Here is a 17,802-nt window from a genome sequence, read left to right on the forward strand (position 1 = left end):
TACTGCATTTGGCTAATGATGGCAGGCTGTTTTTATGGCCCTTGAGCAATTGCTTTCCCTTTCTGGTTCTCAGGCACAATTCTCCCTGGGCTCACAAAGTCCTTTTACAACAACGATAAAACTTGAATTAAAACATAAAGAATGTTTTATTTCTTCGCCACTTTTTAAAATACATTTTGAAATTTGGACCTAACACAATCTGACAGTTTGGATGGGTGGACTTATACTGAAAACGCCCATCACCCATATTCTTTACAGCCCTATATAGATATTTTAACTGTAACGCTGTCTGAAGTGCTCACAATTTAAATAAATGTGACAGCAAGAACAAGAAACCTCAAAAAGGAAGAGAAGAAAGGGCTTTTTTTGTTGAGTGGTGATAGGGTTTTTTTCTCTGATTGAAAATCAATCTTGAAAAAAAAATATGAATTTGAATTATTCTCATTCAGTTATAGTCTTTGAATTTTATATCTACTTGTGTAGTAGTCAACTGCTTAGATCCTTTGTAATCAGCTTGCATGCTCAGTTTATATTTGTTAGGGAACATGGGATTACTTGGTTTAGGCATTTGTCGTGAACTTCCACAGAACCACTACAATAAAAATGGAAAGCCCCCATTAAGGAAAACCTGTCTTGGAAGCAACAGATGGGTACATGAACTGCTTCATCTGCTGAGAATAAAGTTATACAGGGCAGGCAATAATCAAAGGTAACTCAAATGCTGCTGCTTGGACCTGCGAGGGAAACTTCTATGCACCACTTAGGAATTGTACTTAAGCACAAAATGCCACAAAAGGAAAATGCAGCTTGACATTTGTAACCGGAATTGATTTTCATGTAAAAGGAGGAGCAATTTTGCCCATCCTCAGCTGCAGAGTCAGTACTCCAATGTTCTGCAACTGTGCCATCTTGCATTCCCCAGACTATCTTCTGCCATGCAGATTTACAGTGAGGGGTGCATATTGTTTCCTTTCTATATTTTTCTCTTTTGTAAATGGAACAATTTTGTGTCTAGATGAGGAAAAAGATCAACAGACATCCACAAATGAGAGGACTCTACAGAGCAGATTTCCAACTCTCCAGAATGGCCACTCTAAACTAAAAAAACCTGCCTGGCATTGAGCAGCTTTGGTACTTTTAAACACCAATGGCCATTGGAAGAGACACAGAAATGCTGAAGGCCCCAGTCCTACAAGGAATTCCCTGTGGCTGGACCTTTGTGCCCCTGCACAGCCCCACTGCAGGTGCTGGGAGTCACTGAGGCTGACAAACCTCAATTTCTAATTTCTGTACAGGAATATGGACTGCAAGGGGCCTGGATTCTGCCAGGATCAAGTCCTGTCCCCAGATGCCATGCCAAATACACCTTTTCCACTCAACTTCCAGGTTACATTTTAAGGTGGAATTGATCTATTTGCCCCCACTACCATGAGGCTTTCTGGCGTGATTTTGTGTTGGGGGAGAGACAGAGGAAGGGTCACCTTTTTTTAATAAAATGTTGGAAGGACATTTGATCAAGATAATATTTTATGTCATTTTCTGTGAAAAGAAAGCAATGTAATGAATATAGAACTGTCCCTTTTCAGAAGATACATGAGAACTCCTACACATCTCTCCTGTAGCAGCACATAAATACATTCATTTCTGAGGTCAGCAAAGGCACAAAGGAGATGCTGCAATCACAGCACGTGCCCACAGGACTTCATGTGCACATTGTGCAAACACACACATCACCTGCCTTGATGATTTTATTTGAAAAGTAATCAAATCCCATCCTTTCTGTGCTGTGCAAACCTTACCTGCAATAAAACATCTCACCCACACAAAGAAAGGTGTGCAAAACTGCAGAGAGAATTCACATTGTCTGCAATGGCACTGCATGAGGCTGGGGTTCACTCTCACCTCCAAGGAGAACTCTCAGTGCTTGTTGGAGAGGTCTGTGCATTGGAGACAGGGAGGGCTGGCAGGAGGCACAGAGCTGTCCCTGCACACCAGTGCCTCTCCAGCACACATCCTTCTCCCCTTGCCTAGGGAGCTGGTCACACTGCCTTGGGGCTTTTTTCCAATGCCCTTGTGCAAGATCCAAATAATCAAATTTACTTAACTGGATCTAAGCAACACTTCCCCTTCTCCTGACTCCCCTTTTCCAGGCAGTGATGCCAACACACTGCCATGGGGGCTCATCCTTTGGCTCCCCATGGCACCTGCCTGGATGGTGCAGGCTGTCCCCACGCAGAGCACTGCCCCACTGCATTTGCAGTGTGGATGCAAGAATGAACTAAATTGGCAATTGACTTTTCCTAGAGTCTTAGTTTTGCAATGTTACAGCACACAGGTAACTGCTTTTTTAAAAACAAGTCTGGGTAGTTTGATGCTCTTGCTCGTCCTGTAAACCTCCTGCACAAATGTGTTTAAAAGGTGGGTGGGTTTCTCAGCAGTCTTCTTGCAAGCTGGGACAAGATCCAGTGGGCCTCTGCACCCTCAGGAATTCCAAATAACATTAGTTTACTCCAAAGAAGGCTTTGCAGTACTTGTGGGGCCATCCTGGGTAACCACGCTTCTGTTCAGACCTCCACTCTCCCCCTACAATGCCAAAGCTACTCAGTTGCTCAGCCCCTGTTTGCTCCCTTTTACATAAAACCCCACAGGTACAGAGGCACTACACCATATTAGCCCATGGGTTTTGCATACAGATTTATGTCATAAAAACCTATGGAAAAGGGATCATTATGTGGCACAGTGGCAAACCATCCAATCAGACTGCACTGAGATGCGATTTCATTCACACACAGACAGCAAGGCTGAGCGTCACGGGGCCACATCCTGTTTTCCCAGTAACCTGGAGGAACACACACACATCCTGGCCTGGAGCAGGCTGGAGATGGCAGAGCCCATAAATCAGCAGGACACCTTACACGGGGTCAGCAAGCCGAGGGCTGGGAAATCTGTGCATGGATAAGGGTGACTGATGGGAAAATCTGGATGCTGTGCTTTGGCAGCAGAAATACAAACTGCTGCTTGGATGAACTCGGGGCTTGGGGTGGAGGAGGTGTTCCAGAGTGGTCTGGAGGACACTAAGGTGAAGCCCACCAGAGCCAGGATTGCCATGAGATCATGGGAAGGCAAAGGGATTCCAGGGAAACCATGAATGCCCAACAGTCAGGTAAGTGCTGAGAGAACCATACCTGCTGCCAAACATTTCCTGCACCTCAAAGCTAATTCAACCTGGCAAAGTGTGATATTTAGCAAACCAACACACCTCCATGTGGTTGGTGTATGAATAGGTGAGATACGGTGTATTTTCCCAGGGACGTTTCTCTGCCAGGAGCATTCCTCTGTTGTAAGGTTTCTGGGCTATGTCTCCAATCCCCATTGTGCAGGGTAAACACTCCTTGGATAACACCCCTGGCCAGAGCCCATAAATGCTATGGTTTCCAGTTCTGGATTATAAAAAGAAAATGATAGCTTCTCTCTTCTCCAGGCTACTGTATTTTACCAGGAATCTGAACAAGAATGGCCTGTCCATATCACCCATTCAGGACAATATTTGCTTTTCAGAAATTTTCTCAGAACAAATTCTCAGGTTGGAGCTGAAAGAAGTTCTTTCAATTTATTTGTGATGCAGTAGAATCAGTGCTAGGCTACTGACAAATGTTCTTGGTAAATATATGGTGATTAATGTCAAGGTTCAAGGCTTACTGGAGTAAATGAAACATTACAGCCAGCTTCAGAAATTACCCTTGCAGGTATAGTATGCAGACTAAAAATCAAAAGAAAATTAAAAATTTCATTAAAAAAAAAAAAAATCCAATAGGCAATATGCACACTTTCTGTGCAAGTCCTTAATTTTGTTCTGGTTAGGAAATAGATTAGGCTTTAACTTAGAGTTCAAGCACTGAATTCTTGCCAAGAACACAATGCAATTTGGTACACCTGCTAAACTAGGTCAGCAGTGAGACAGGCGCCAGAACAAACCCTGCCTGCTTTCACAGAGGCCTCTCGCCTCTGCAAATGGGGGAGAAGAGAGCAAGAAAGGAAAATACAGTCCTAGGGTGAAAGGAATATTGCACAGAGCAGCAGCGAACACAGAGACACCGGGTGTATTCCATCAGACTCAACCCCGGAAGGCATGCCCAGAGGGTGGGGAGCAAAGGGGCAAAGCTGAAGATCAGCAGTAAAGGTGCAAAGCTGAGGATCAGTGGACACAAGGGCAATAAATACTTACTGATTCAGGATCCCTCTGCTGCTCAAGGAAAGCTGAAAACTCCACCAGCCTGAGCTTGGTCGTACCAATAGATCGGCCCTGCCATGCAGGGACTGAGGGAGCCGGGGCTGATGTGGGCTCAAAGCCTGAAATAAAGGAAACAGTTTCATGAAGAAGCTGACACTTCCTCGGTTTATATTTTCTCAATTAAATATAATTGGGAATTATGCATGTAGCCCTTGGATATTTATATTAATTTTAGCAACTAATTAATTCAGGATGAGTTAAAATTGGAAAAGCTCAGACTAATACGTAGAAAAAGAGGTCCTAACCCAGCAATCTAATAATGGTGGAAAGAAAAGATCTACTATTTTGTTTCCTTGGGGCTGTAACTCACTGTAGAATTTTTGTTTAAATTATATACTGGATTATAGAGATTTATAGAGACTTCACCTAGACCTACAGCTGACCCTTCCTTGGAAACTGGCATCAAGATCCACAGGAGACATTACTGCCTTGGGAGTCATGAGAACTGGCCTCCATTTCTGGCTCCTAATGTGCCACATGTTACAAGTAAATCACCCCTCTTTTTGCCTATTTCTTCTGCCACTCTCAATTCCCCTCTCCTATTTAGAGTACAAGGTTTCCAAGGCAGGGACTGTCTCTTACTACGTATTTGCACATTGGGTCTTGACTACTTTTGGAGCTTTTAGGCATCATTATGCTACAGCTAATATTAAATAATTACTGTAGAGAGCTGAATCATTCCCTAAAAAGAAAAAAAAAAGGTTTTAAATTGATAATAAAGAGAGAATGACATGATCTAGATAGAGAAGGGATGTTAACCACCCTCTCTAATTCACCTCAAGAGAAGGAATAAATGCTATCTCCTGGTTCTCATTGTAGAAAATTAGGTGAGAAGGAAAGAAAACTGTAAAGGAAGAGGAAGGCAGCAGCTCAAAGGCAAAACTCATCTTGGGAGAGACACAGGCACAAGGAAGGCAGGGGAGAGGCACCAAAGGTGAGAGAACAAAGATTATCCTGAACTAGGCTGAGAAGCAGGGAGAGGTTACAGGCAGTGTGTGTCCATATCCCATATAGTGAATGTGGTACCTGACCCCAAACCCTCAAATTTAGGCAAGGAAGGTGTGAGGCTTGTACAAAACAGGGTATTACAAATGTCACTGGCTAGACGTGAACAGGAATTCTAATGAAGCAAAAACTCATGCATGAGTTTTAACCAATTTAGAAATACTAAAATTCCTGTTCTGAGAGAAAACGTGGAAGAATAAAAGGGGACAATAGAAAATACCTGTCCTAGAAAATAATGGTATAAATTAGCAATGTCAAGAAAAAGGCATTCTCATGAGTGCAGAAAAATAGCTTTAGTTTGAAGCATTAAATAGCAGCAAGTTAGAAAATCATAAAGAACTGGGTAAGAGTCAAAAACTTGCAGCACAAACAGAGTCATAAGCACTGGGGTCATTTGGCAAGGGAGATGTAACATGAGAAATCACCTGCAAAGAAATAATTCCTGAAATTATGCATGGAAGGATGCTGGGAAAAGGAGCAGGGAAGTAGACATGGGAAGGGCTTGATCAATTTGAGCAATGGAATTCAGAATAAACATTAGGTACTTATCAAAGTGGCAGCAGGCAAAGCAGGACCTTCAGGAGGGGATGAGTTATAAACAACCTGATACAGAGAAGTTTTATACTTAAGGCTAAACATATATGATTTTGGAAGGGGTTTTAGGCTCAGTTTAAAATAAATTAAGCTGTATTCTTGTTACATAGCTATTATAAAAGAAACATTCATCCTATTACTCACTTTTTACAGTAATCCCTACATTATGGAATGCTGACTGGAAATCACACATCACAACTCCTTGCATATGTATTAGTGCTTCCTACCTAAAAAAACCCCAAACCCGATGATTTTCCCTAAGATATAATGAGATAATAGGACACTGGGATTGGTGTTTCCTTTGGCTGGAGGGAACATGAGACCTGGAGCTGTGGCTCTGCCCATGTCAGAAGTCAGCACATCACATTCAGTACCAAATTCAAGTCTTTTTAAGGGCGAGGAGAAATGAAGAATTACCTGAAATGGGAGCTGTGACTGATGGCTGTATAGGATAGGCCTGCTGAACGAATGGCTTTACGCTGGAATAAAGAGGTACACAGAAATCATACACCGTGCCATCCACAGGAAATTCCATTAGACTCACACAGTATAGGAAAATAGGTGGCTAATGACCTTTACCCACAAACATATCTCTTCCTTGCAGAGCATATTTGACAGATAGCACAGAGGGAACTGAGGGGATGAGAATCACACCCAGCATCCTGAAGCTGGGATCTCAGCGGCGCTCGGTGACGCAGCAGGAAACCTGACCTGCTGCTAGAGTCACAGCAGCCAGGGATGGGCACTGCTGGGACTCCCAGGAAACCCAGAGGACACTGAACTACAGGGTCACAAAGGAGGGTGTCCATCCAGTATTCAGCCTCAGTTTTGAGGTTTGGGATCCCTTGTAACTTTTGGAATGTGAGTTCACATCACTGCAAAGACTCTTTCTTTCCCTAAAATTATCTTTACCTCCTTTTTGGGAAAATCTGCAAGTTCTTGCTTCCCTCATATCACAGAGTGCACAAGCCACCCTCCCACTGCATATAGAAACATATTTGAATTTTCAGACTTACTCTTGCGAGGATCCAGGCTGCCCCGTTTGAATCATGCCCGGCCAAAACTGAAAGAGGAAAAACAAACAAACAGGCCCACAGTTGTTCTCTTTGTTGAAAGACTTTGGGTATTTTTGAGCAAGCATGATTCCTTTTGCAAACCCAAGTCAAAGCATTAATCCATTCATTCCGTCTTAGTTTTCTACTGAACATTGTTAGAGAATACAGGGGTTTTTTTGGGACTCAGCTAACGACTTACCCCAGGTGCCCCAGGAAATGTAGGACGGGGAATTCCTGGCAGGCCCAGCTTGTTGTGAATAGCAGTAGCTGAGACTATCTGAGCTGATGACATTGCTGCCATGTGCTGGAGTGCTTTGTCCTTTGCTGTCTGATCCTTTAATATGACAATTACACGGAGTCTTAAAACATTTGGCACAACAAATGATGTTAAATAACTGCAGATACAAGCACATAACTAAAAACTTAAAAAGCCACACAGAAAATGCAAAAATAGCAAACCATGCAGGGAAAAAAAAAAAAATACAGCACGGAGGCTAACACTCTAACTACCACAAGGCAAAACCTCCTCTCAGACCTGTATGGTAGACCTGAATTCTCACAGTCTGCTCTGCCAACACGCAGGAAGCTCTGGGAGAGCAAACTACTGGCCACTTGTTTATCTGGGCAAATTCTGCCGATTTCAAATCAGGCTGGACTAAGCAGGGCATGCTGCTGAGGCTCAGCTCTGCCTGCAGGACAGGGAGCACTGAGATTCAAGCTCTATCATTTCCATCTAAGAGGAGTTTGCCTTTTGTATTGCAGTGTAAAATGAGAACACAGAACTGCGGCTGACTTGCAAACAGGGACAGTTTTCTTCATGCTTACGGGCTTAGAGTAATTTTGGATTCAGCTTTAAGACAAACATTTTGAAAGTTAGGTCACAAACATGGAAATAACATTTTAAATTTTCAATTGTGGCATTTTACTGGTTTACAGTGTTCCCAAAGAAAGCTATCAGCCATAAAATTCCTGCTTTTTTCGAGCACACAGGAACAAGTTTAGGAAAAGGTGGGTTGTTATTGGTTACTTGTATTAGAGCAGCGCTTGGAGTCCCAGCCACTGCCAGTCAGGTATGGTCACAGGACAGAAAGGGACAGCCTCTTAATGCAACAGAGTTAACCAGGGGGATGTCCTAGGTCAGGGAAAATGAGTAAACAACAGGCTGTTACACACTGGTAAAGCAGGGTTCCTCATCCAGAAGTACTGTATTAATAAGTACCAATATTTAGGTATGTCACTTAGAATGAAGGAACACAAGCAGTATTAGGCAAGGATGTTTTGTGGGGTTTTTTTCTGGTTTTATTTTACAAGCATAGTAGCAAGCATGCTGGCAAGAGATGCATGCTCTTATGTATGATATATGACTTTGCACATATATGCTCCCTTTAAAGCTTGTATGTAGTAGTACTATAGGTGAGCAGTTTCTTCCTTTGAATAGCTCCTTTAGAAACAGCACAGGCTGAAAGTACAGGAAAAGCTAGCCAAAAAATTCTGCCAAGCACAGCTAAGGTACATAATACTTGGTTTAGTCAAAATACTTACCATGCTTGTTACCTGGATACAACAACAAACAGTTTATTAAAATGCTTGTGTAGAATAGCAGACTCTTAGCAAAATATGAACAAAATAATAAGAGACAAAGGAAGAGCAGTTTGCTCAGCATTAAATATCAGCTTTAAACAAATGCATTATTTTCACCCAGGGACTGATTCATTAAAAGGGGAACAAAAAGGATAAAAAAATACCAACAAAACCCTGGGGAGAAACAACCCCAGCTCCCTGTGCGAATGCTGTGGATACTGAATGAGGGATTGTTGCTGAGTGTGTTTCCCTGAGCTGTGCAAGGAGCCCCTGTGGGACACAGCCCAGAGAGCAGCAGGTGGAGCAGGGCAGGAGCAGCTCCAGCATCATTGCCTCTGCTCCCTGCAGGATGGGAGCCCAAAGGACAGCCCTCTGCTCAGCAGCTCTAACACCCTGGGCTCACCTGTGCTGAGGGGGACATATCCATCAGCACGGGGACACACTCGGTCCTTTCTCAAAACTTGTAGCTTTCTGATATAACCACAGCCAATTCTCTGGTTAAGAGCTGGAGCTCAGCCCTGGCTCTCACCCCTGCCTGCCCCAGGGTGGGAGGGTGTGCACAGGAGGTTTGTGCTTTACTGGCTGCTTTTGGACGTCTGAAGACCACTGGGCTAAGAAGATGTTTAGCTGTGTGCTAAGAAGTGGCAGCATCCTGACATTCATACAGACCTCCAGACCCCTCTACACTCTTGCACAGCAAGAAGGACCCTCCATCATGAAAAGATGAAAGTGAGATGTCCTTAAGCAATATGGAGATCCAGCCCTACCAGATTTCTCTGTTTCACCCTCTTTTTGTAAGTGGAGCTGTGGCTTGGAAATGCCAAACCATGAGTCTCACACATTGCCTGCTGAATCCTAACAAAAACCAACATTCAGGGGATCTGTATCCTGTGTGTAAAATAAATGATTCAAGAGACATGTGCCTCTGGGTCCTAGTAACCTCCGAAACTCTGTGAGTGCTGCTTTTGTGACCACCTTGTTCTTCTCCAGATGTGCTGGGGCTCTGCAGGCTCCTCTCCTCCACTGCCTCCTGCCTGCCACCACATGAAGATGCAGCCAGTGCCTGTGCCCCTGCCAAGTTCCCAGACTCCTCTGGATCCACTATTAGATGGATTCAAACTAAAGGAGAATTTAAAAGTAAAAGCTTTTTTAGGGCTATTAAAGTCCATTCCTGGGAGTTGTGTGAGTCCGAGGTAGGTTATGTGTCCATGAAATTGCTTATCATGCCTTGCTTTATCCCTCTGAAGTCTCTGGCTAACTCCCTGCTAGTGTTAGTGCAGCTCCAGGAGAAGATGTATTTATTTCTGCCTGATGAGGCACTGAAACAAACTGAAGTGCATTACTTTCTGTAATGTTATTGCCATCCAAGGACTAGAATAGGAGCCTGGACACCCAACACAGCAACAAATCCCACCCTAACAGATGAACTAGGAAAAATTTTTGAAGATTTACACTTCCTTCAAGATCTTCTGTGGAGCTCTTAGTCACCATTACAGTGAATCTGATGATCCTGAATTTTAAGAACAGTGACAGGGATTTTTGGAGGGAGAAAACATCTTTTCTTTCGTGACATGAAATGGGATGTGCCTTCCTTCTTGCCAGTTGCTGCTTTTCATCCTAGAATGGTCTGTGTTTTGTGGGGCCATTCATCTCATCCTCTTTGACTGACGATGTTTTCAGGAGGATGCAGAGAAAGTAAAAAACCTTTAGAATGACAGCTCAGAAAGGCAATCCTTCAATAGGGCTATTTTTGAGTAGTTTCAACAACCCCTGCAGAGTTTCCTACTGGTGACAAATCTGATCTGGGACATCAACACACTCAGGCCAACACACATCAATGGGAAGTTTCACCTTTTGTAGGCTTAGGAATCCTTGCACAGTGGGAAGATTCAGCTTTTCTCAAAGTAACTTTACATTCAAACATGACAGAAATCAAATTCAAATTCAAATACAGATACTTAGGAGGTCCTGAGTTCCACTGGCAAAAGAGCAACTTCAGCTCCAGGTAGTTTTTGAGAGCTGCAAGGTGGTTGCCTGTGCTTGTATAATCAAGCAGGCTTCATGGTCTTCAAAAACAAATGGGATAACCACATTTTAAAGCTGTTTATTTAGATTGCAATATTGGCTTATCTGCCACTTAAAAACAGGTACATATTGGGGTTTTTCAGGCTGTAACAGAGAGCACTCGTAACCAGGAGGGAATGAGTCTCTCTACCTATCACTGCACGACAGCCACTGCTGGGATGGAACTTGGTAACTGATTAATAACACACAATGGTATTACATCACAGTTTAGGCAGCAAGAGAAGTAATATATCCAATTAAAACGGCAGGGGTAATTTAAACAGGCAGATTACAGTAATTACCCAGGTTGGAATATGGCCAGGACAAATGGGTTAACACCCCTACTCTAAAACAGGAACGTTGTGGGATTTTTAATGACTGCAAATAGTTAAGATTTTGATTTCCTATCTTGTCCAAGAGAGAAAGGGTTTGGTTTTGCTCTCACTTGTGCTGCTTTGTAAAGCTGGAACAATTTCTTTCAGGTCAATGTGGTTTACACTGATGTAGTAAAATAAAAGTTTGGCTCAGCGTGCTGCAGTCCCGTGCTGAGGTTCAGCAGAGGCTTGGGGGACAGTATCTCCTACTGAATCATTAAATCCTGCTGGAGCCTAAGGTATTCCTTGGATAGGTCCTATCTGGCCCTGACCTGGTTTGACCCTACTTAGTTCATGAGCTCAGATGGGATTGCTGCTGCCCAGGAATGACACTGTAGTAAGCAACAGGCTGCACTCAGACTCCTGCCTTCCCCTCCACTTATAAAAGTCTTCTGCACTGTGGTACATAATTAGTAATGAATGTTACCAAGGTGGATTTAGAATACAGTCAGTGGAAAACTGGTCTAGCTCCACTAAATCCCTAAAATATCATCTCTGTAGAGGAGATCAAGATGTACCTCATGTTTTAGCCAACTGCTGCTGGCTGCAGTTGCACACACTTTGTTTTTGGAAGATATAAGCTCTAAGCATCTTATGCAAGGAGACTACAACTTTTAATGAATCAGGCCCTTGAGGTTTGCTTTTCACAATTAGTTTTGGAATGCAAAATACATAGTTAAATTAGATAATAATAATTCCCCAGTATCATCCAATTAGAAATCTTAATATCTATAAAAGCCCCGCATGAAACAAGAGTTCTACATGGCAAGCACAAAAGGATTTGTGCCTGACTTTCTTTTAATCCAACATAAACAGAATAATAATTCAATCAATCAGTTCAAACAAGTTCTTAAGCAAAAAATAAAAACTCTTATCCTAGAATGATAAATGGGGCTTTGAATACCATGTTATCTATGACTTTGGGAGAAAAAAAATCTAAGACAGTATGTGGAAAAGTAAGCACAACAGAACAGTAATAATTCAAGAAGCCCTAAAACCTGTACCAGTATTTAAAATGCAAAACTTTTCATGTAAGGAAAAAAAAAAAAAAACACCATAAGAAACAACAATTTGCCCACAAAATGGATGTTACAGTAACACTAGCATAAAATAGCTTCCTAATAAGCAATTTTGCAGATGTTATTTCTGCTCAGATCTCGTATTGATTCAAATAACCTTTACAATAATTAGCTGTAGCTCAAAAAAGATAAACAAATCATGACAATATACAATTGTTCTGGACAAAAGATAGAGAGCACTTCAGTGTTTCTAGCCCTGATCTCCAATTTGCTTATTATTAGAGAAGACAGGAGTAAATACAAAAGCTGGCTATTTCAGCCAGGCAATAGCTAATGCCAAGAAGAGAATGCGCATTCAAAGCTGTCCCAACTTGCTGCCTAATGAGTAGCAATTAATCCATCTTATTGTATTTCAAAATGCTGAAGACTCCATTCACATCAAAGGGAATTTTTCAAGGCTTTTATCATTGTTCATTTAAAAAAGTATAGAGCTATCTTTAGCATTTTATAATTGACAACAATATTTTCTTTTTATCCCTAAATGCGGAATGTAGAATAATGGATTTAAAAACATGTAATACATGTGAACTGTAGGCATTTTAATGTGGGGTTTTTTGTCTCTGTCTAATTAATCTTGCACTATGAAAAATATCTGATATGAAAGCCTAAGATAGATGTACATCCTGCTGTGAACACCTTTACTCTCTGTTTACGTACAGCTTCCAATCCATCTTTTGTCCTGAATGGATAGAGGTGACTTTGGCTCCCTGTCAGTGCAAAGGTGGAAAATGCTGTGACCTGACACTATGGACTGGTGTATTTGACACAGAAACACAACACTGGGGGGTAAAAATTCTGCTTTGCCTCCTCCAGCTTCTGCGTGAGAGGAAATGCCATGAAGAGGAGCCGCCTTTCAGATCTGTCTCCAAGGACAACTTTGTCTCAGCCTCTCTTCCCGTTTTCATGAGATTAAATTTCTCTAACTTCAGGAAGATTTTAATAACTTCAGTATATTAAGATTAAAATCTCTAAAATAGGAGTATTTTCCTGCTGTAAAGGGGATTAAAATGTACAACATCCCTGGAAGGGCTGAGGGGACGCTCTTTACTGGTGGTCTTGAAAGGCAGCAATAGCATTTATGGGTGACACTTTGCTTTCTTGCAGGCTAAGGATCCATCCATCCATCCATCCATCCATCCACAGTGGCTGCAGGTACTTCTCACTGAAGAAAAGGGACTTTGCTGGACCAAGCAGACTTTATGGCATGCAGGTGAGATTTCAGCCTCTTAGGAAAGCTTCCAGTGCCATGGGTACAGATAGCTCTGAAATCCTTCCATCCATGTGGATTTTTGCAGAAGATAAACACAACAAGATTTGCCCAAGTTCTCTCCTCTCCACGAGCAGATTTCAGACCAAGGCAGGACAGTAATATCTCTTGGTAAAAAATAAACTCAGCATCTAACTTGGGGAATCAGGGTTATTTGTACCAACACTCTGTCAAGCTAAGAGGCCAGGATCTGGGGCCAACGGGACAGATCAGATCAGACACATCTCAAAAGAAAATTGACACCAGATGCATATGGGATTTTTTTTAAGTGGTAACTGCTTCCATGGGTGCCACCAATCACAGGTTTTGCCAGTGGCAGCTCACTGTTAAAAGGGTGAGTTGGCCTGGGTGGGAAGCATAGAATCATCAGATGGTTTGGGTTGGAAAGGACCTTAAAAATCATCTAGTTCCAACCCCACTACTAAGTGGGACTTTTAAGAAGTGTCACCTCCCACTAGACCACGTTGCTCCGAGCACCATCTAGCCGGGCCTTGAACACTGCCAGGGATGAGGCATTCACAGCTTCTCTGGACAACCTGTGCCAGCATCTCGCCACCCTCATAGTAATTTTTTTCCTGTATCTATTTTAAACCTATTCTCTTTCAGTTTGAAGCCATTCCCCCTTGTCCTGTCACTATGTGCTCACGTAAAAAGTCACTCATGTAAAATACTGTGCATCCTATCTTCTCCTTGGTCACCCCTTCACCAGGGAATGCAGACAGCAAGAGCCCATCATCTTCCTGAGGATATTGATGAGGCAGTTCAGGCTACTGCCAAAACTGGTCCCTGTTGAAACAATGAGCACTCAGAGGTGCTGGAATGTATCCACCTTGTCTTCCTTTTGCACCAGTGATGTCCTACTCAGGCAGCTTTTGAAGTCCTCCGCAAACTGCTTTAGCACGGGGGAGTTGGACTAAAAGATCTCCAGAGGCCCCTTTCAGTCCTAACTAGTCCATGATCCTGGGTGATTCTGTGTGACAGTGGACCATACAGATGGCTCAATACAGGAATAACAAAAAAACCAGGCAGTAGCACTAACAAAATGTCTGGAGAAGCTAAGTTCCATCTCAGGTTCAAAACCAGCAGCTTCTACCACTTCCATGGAGTAATTGCAGCAGGCAAGAGGAACAACAACTCTCTTCTTCATAAGGCAGCTCTCTTACGGCAGCTCCTTACACCAAAGTTTCATCTCTTCCATGTGGGGAGGAAAAGGCCTGTGGGAAGCTGCCCCTTCTCCAGAAGGGACCAGTGCAAGGGGGCAGGTGTCATGCCACGGCTCCTGGCTCCCTGAGACCAACACTGGCAAGGAAAAGAAGAGGGAGGTGGGGAGAGCCTGGCTCCTTCCCCCTTCGCGGGCCCTCTTTACGCTGGGGGCTATGTCAGGGCTCCTGAGGGAGCTAATTCCACGGGCAGCCTGGGGACTCAGGAGCAGGGCTAGGACAAGCAGCCTGGGACCCATCAGCCAGCAAGACCCACTGAGGGAGGGCTGAAGCAGCTTTTGTCAGCAAGGCCAGGGGCCAGCAAGCCTCTGTCACCTGTGTGCATTCTGTTCCCACCGTGGTGTCTCAGAGAGCTGAAGCAAATACCCCTGCTGAGTGTCAGGGCCTGGAGCTGGGGAATCTTCCTGAAGCCATCAGTTCCTAGCAGTGAAATGGCAGCTGCTCCGCTTTCTACTCAGCACTGGGGGAGCTGCAGCCCATGGACAGGTGGGAAATGGCAACAAGGTATGAAGCCCTTACAAAATATTTTGTTGTCCAAACAGATCTTCCCTTCTTCAGGCGACTCCTTAAAATGAAAATTCATCCCAGATCTCTATTTACTGCAAATGTCATCTAGACTAGATTAAATATTCTTAGGATTTGGCTACCTCTTTCTTCTTTGGAAAGCTTCAATAAAAATCAGACAGCAGGTGCAGTACTTAAAAATGGTTTTTGCTTTGTAAGTGTCTTCACATTTTAAGGTATTTTGGTCATTCAGAAAGGGAAATATTTTAGAACAGTAAATCCAATAATTGTGTTCAGCTCCTAGGCCTGTATTTGGTACCTATGGGGGCTTCCTGGTTTTTGCAGCCCTCTAAAACTCCAAGAGCTGCTGGTGCTGAGCACCTCTGAAAGTAAGGCCACCTACTTACATACTTAATTTTAGGCATCAAGGCTTGACAATTTGAGCTTAAAATGCTACATATCTCTGTATTATTGCACCCTCGGTTAAAAAGCAGTACTTTTAAGTTTTCTTAGTCATTCTTTATGAACCCCAACTGCTCAGCCAGTGCAGCTAAAAAGCCAGCCACCAACAGCCAGACAAGCTTGCCAGCATGCTGCCCATGAAGAACCCAGTGCTTCTGTCAGGGAGGCCTGTTACAAAGCCAGGCTGTTATTCCTGCGCTGCAGTTCAAGGATGGGGGTAAGCATCCGCAGTGCTCACCACTCAGGACCGGGAAATCACTTCCCGAAACGTTATGCTTTCCAGCTAGAACAAAAACGTGATTTGTTCTCATGTGGGTGAAGAAGAAGAAAAAAATCCACTCACATTACAAAAAAAAAAAAAAAAAAAAAAAGGAGGGAGGGAAGTAAAAGATTTACAAGTTTCTTAGCTTTTTCTAAAAAAAAAAAAAAAAAGAAAAGGATAGCAAAAACTGCAAAACTCCATCTTCCACTTTTAAATAGTGTGGAAAAAACCCCAAAAAATCTCAAGATCTCTGCTGGAAAACTTGAAAAAACAAGCAATCCAAGAAACCCCTATTAAGCATTTCCAAGAGGTTCTTTTTAGCCTTAGAATCTATTTTATGGAAGGCAGAGAAAACGGGGTCCTATAGAATTCATCATGTCAGATTAAGCAAACATACTTAATATTCCCTGAACAGGACTCTGACTGAGGCTCTCCAAAGATCAAATGTCAATAATTTAGTTTAAAAAAAATTAAATTTCAGGGAATTTTGTAAATAGTGCATAATTTGAGGTGATACTAGATTGTAGTCTAGAAACACCTTAGCGCAATCTGGATAAGCTGTGCTCTCTGGCACTTGGAATAAATGATCTGGTTTAAGTATTCTTGATGGCAGTTCAGAAGCACAGACAAAAAACATTTGGGAATGGAAAACAATTAGCCCAATTATCCCTCTGGAAAAAGCAAAAAAAAAAAAAAAAAAGATAAAAAGCATCTACACAACTGTGCAAAACCCCTGTGTATTTAAATACACTCCTAGCACTCAACTGTTAAAAAGTAAAACAAAAAACGGACTAACGGGTTAAAAATCAGGTTTAGGTGCTGAGCTGTTACAAAGAGGAGTTCACTTGGCATTTGGACAGTGTTAAAACAACGTTTTTAATGTGAATGCTAGTGCAGAACCCGGGGATTAAACACAAAGAGACGCAGACAGCTCCCACATGCAGGAAAAGGAGGTTACAGGCACAGCAGCCCCAGCGCTTGCCCATCACCGCGGGGAGGAGGAAGGGACAGGCATAGCAACCACAAGCCCAAAAGCAGAAAAGCGCATACCTTCAGCTTGGAATGAAAATCACGAGATTTCCTTCTGGCAAGAACCTGAATGTGACTAGACACCTGCAGGGTAGGGGAAGGGAGGAAACAAAGGAAAAGCCTGTAACCATGGAGATGAAAAGCCCCCTACAACTGGGCAAGCCAAACGTACCTTAATGGCGGCTTGAATTTCTCGAACTTTCTTTCTTGCTAAGACCTGTATGTGACTAGACACCTACATTGTTCAGGTTTATAGGGGGAAAAAAAACAACAAACAAAAGAAAAACAAAAAGCAAATCAAATTTTTAATGTCTATTTTTTCTTAAAGGAAAAAAAAGAAAAAAAAGGAAAAAAAAGAAACTTTTCCAAGGGGAGGAAGTTATTTGCATCTTCAGTAAGCTCTGCTGTTAAAGATACCACATTCCCAGCCAGATACCAAGCTCTTAGCACCAAGGCTTAACAATACAGGTCATCATTGCAGTGACTTGATTAAGGAAATAAAAAAAAAAGAGAAAGGAAAAAAAAGTGTAACCCACCAGGTTGTGCATTCAGCTACAAGATAGAAGACACAGTTCACAGCTGGACACAGCCCACGTGCTTTGGTACTGATCCCATCCATGCCCAGGCCCTGAGCTCTCATGTGGGGAGCCCAAAGGATTTCTACCCCATCTGCTGGGGATGCAGATGCCCACTCTGACCATTTGCCACTAGGCTTGAGACATAACTTGGCACCAAGAAATTTTATTCATTATTTATTGTGCTCTGCAGCTCCAATGAGGAGAGACTCAGGCTCCATTTTGACTCCACTGAAATGCTTTAAATTCTGGCACAAATGATAAAATACTGGCACAACACAGGTCCCTGAACCCCTACTGGTTTCCTTGGTAATCTCAGCATCAAGTCTGCCCACAAAACATTTGTGTAACTGGGGACCAGTAACTTGACATCAGCTTGAGTGATGCCCAGGTCTGGCCCATGGCTGTTTTGCTCAGAAATTTGTGCAAACCCTATCCCG

At 42.9% G+C, this 17,802-nt stretch overlaps 2 protein-coding genes across 2 annotated transcripts in view; both read right to left on the reverse strand.

Moving 5' to 3' along the window:
- The window catches only part of TEAD1 (TEA domain transcription factor 1), a 30,855-nt gene extending 23,581 nt beyond the window's left edge, over positions 1–7,274 (reverse strand). Inside the window, exons 1-4 of the mRNA XM_082283587.1 lie at positions 7,145–7,274; positions 6,907–6,953; positions 6,308–6,369; positions 4,226–4,350 (exon numbers count right to left, since the gene is read on the reverse strand). Coding sequence (XP_082139713.1) covers positions 4,226–4,350; positions 6,308–6,369; positions 6,907–6,953; positions 7,145–7,246 — 336 coding nt within the window. The 5' untranslated portion in view covers positions 7,247–7,274. The remainder of the gene's footprint in view (positions 1–4,225; positions 4,351–6,307; positions 6,370–6,906; positions 6,954–7,144) is intronic.
- Positions 7,275–15,888: 8,614 nt separating this feature from the next.
- The window catches only part of LOC309574630 (transcriptional enhancer factor TEF-1-like), a gene marked incomplete at its 3' end in the record, with an annotated part of 113,951 nt that continues 112,037 nt past the window's right edge, over positions 15,889–17,802 (reverse strand). The window contains exons 5-7 of the mRNA XM_082284411.1: positions 16,960–17,022; positions 16,809–16,871; positions 15,889–15,909 (exon numbers count right to left, since the gene is read on the reverse strand). Coding sequence (XP_082140537.1) covers positions 15,889–15,909; positions 16,809–16,871; positions 16,960–17,022 — 147 coding nt within the window. The remainder of the gene's footprint in view (positions 15,910–16,808; positions 16,872–16,959; positions 17,023–17,802) is intronic.

This window comes from Coloeus monedula (genome assembly GCF_965178545.1).
Source record: "Coloeus monedula genome assembly, chromosome: 6".
NCBI lineage: Eukaryota > Metazoa > Chordata > Aves > Passeriformes > Corvidae > Coloeus > Coloeus monedula.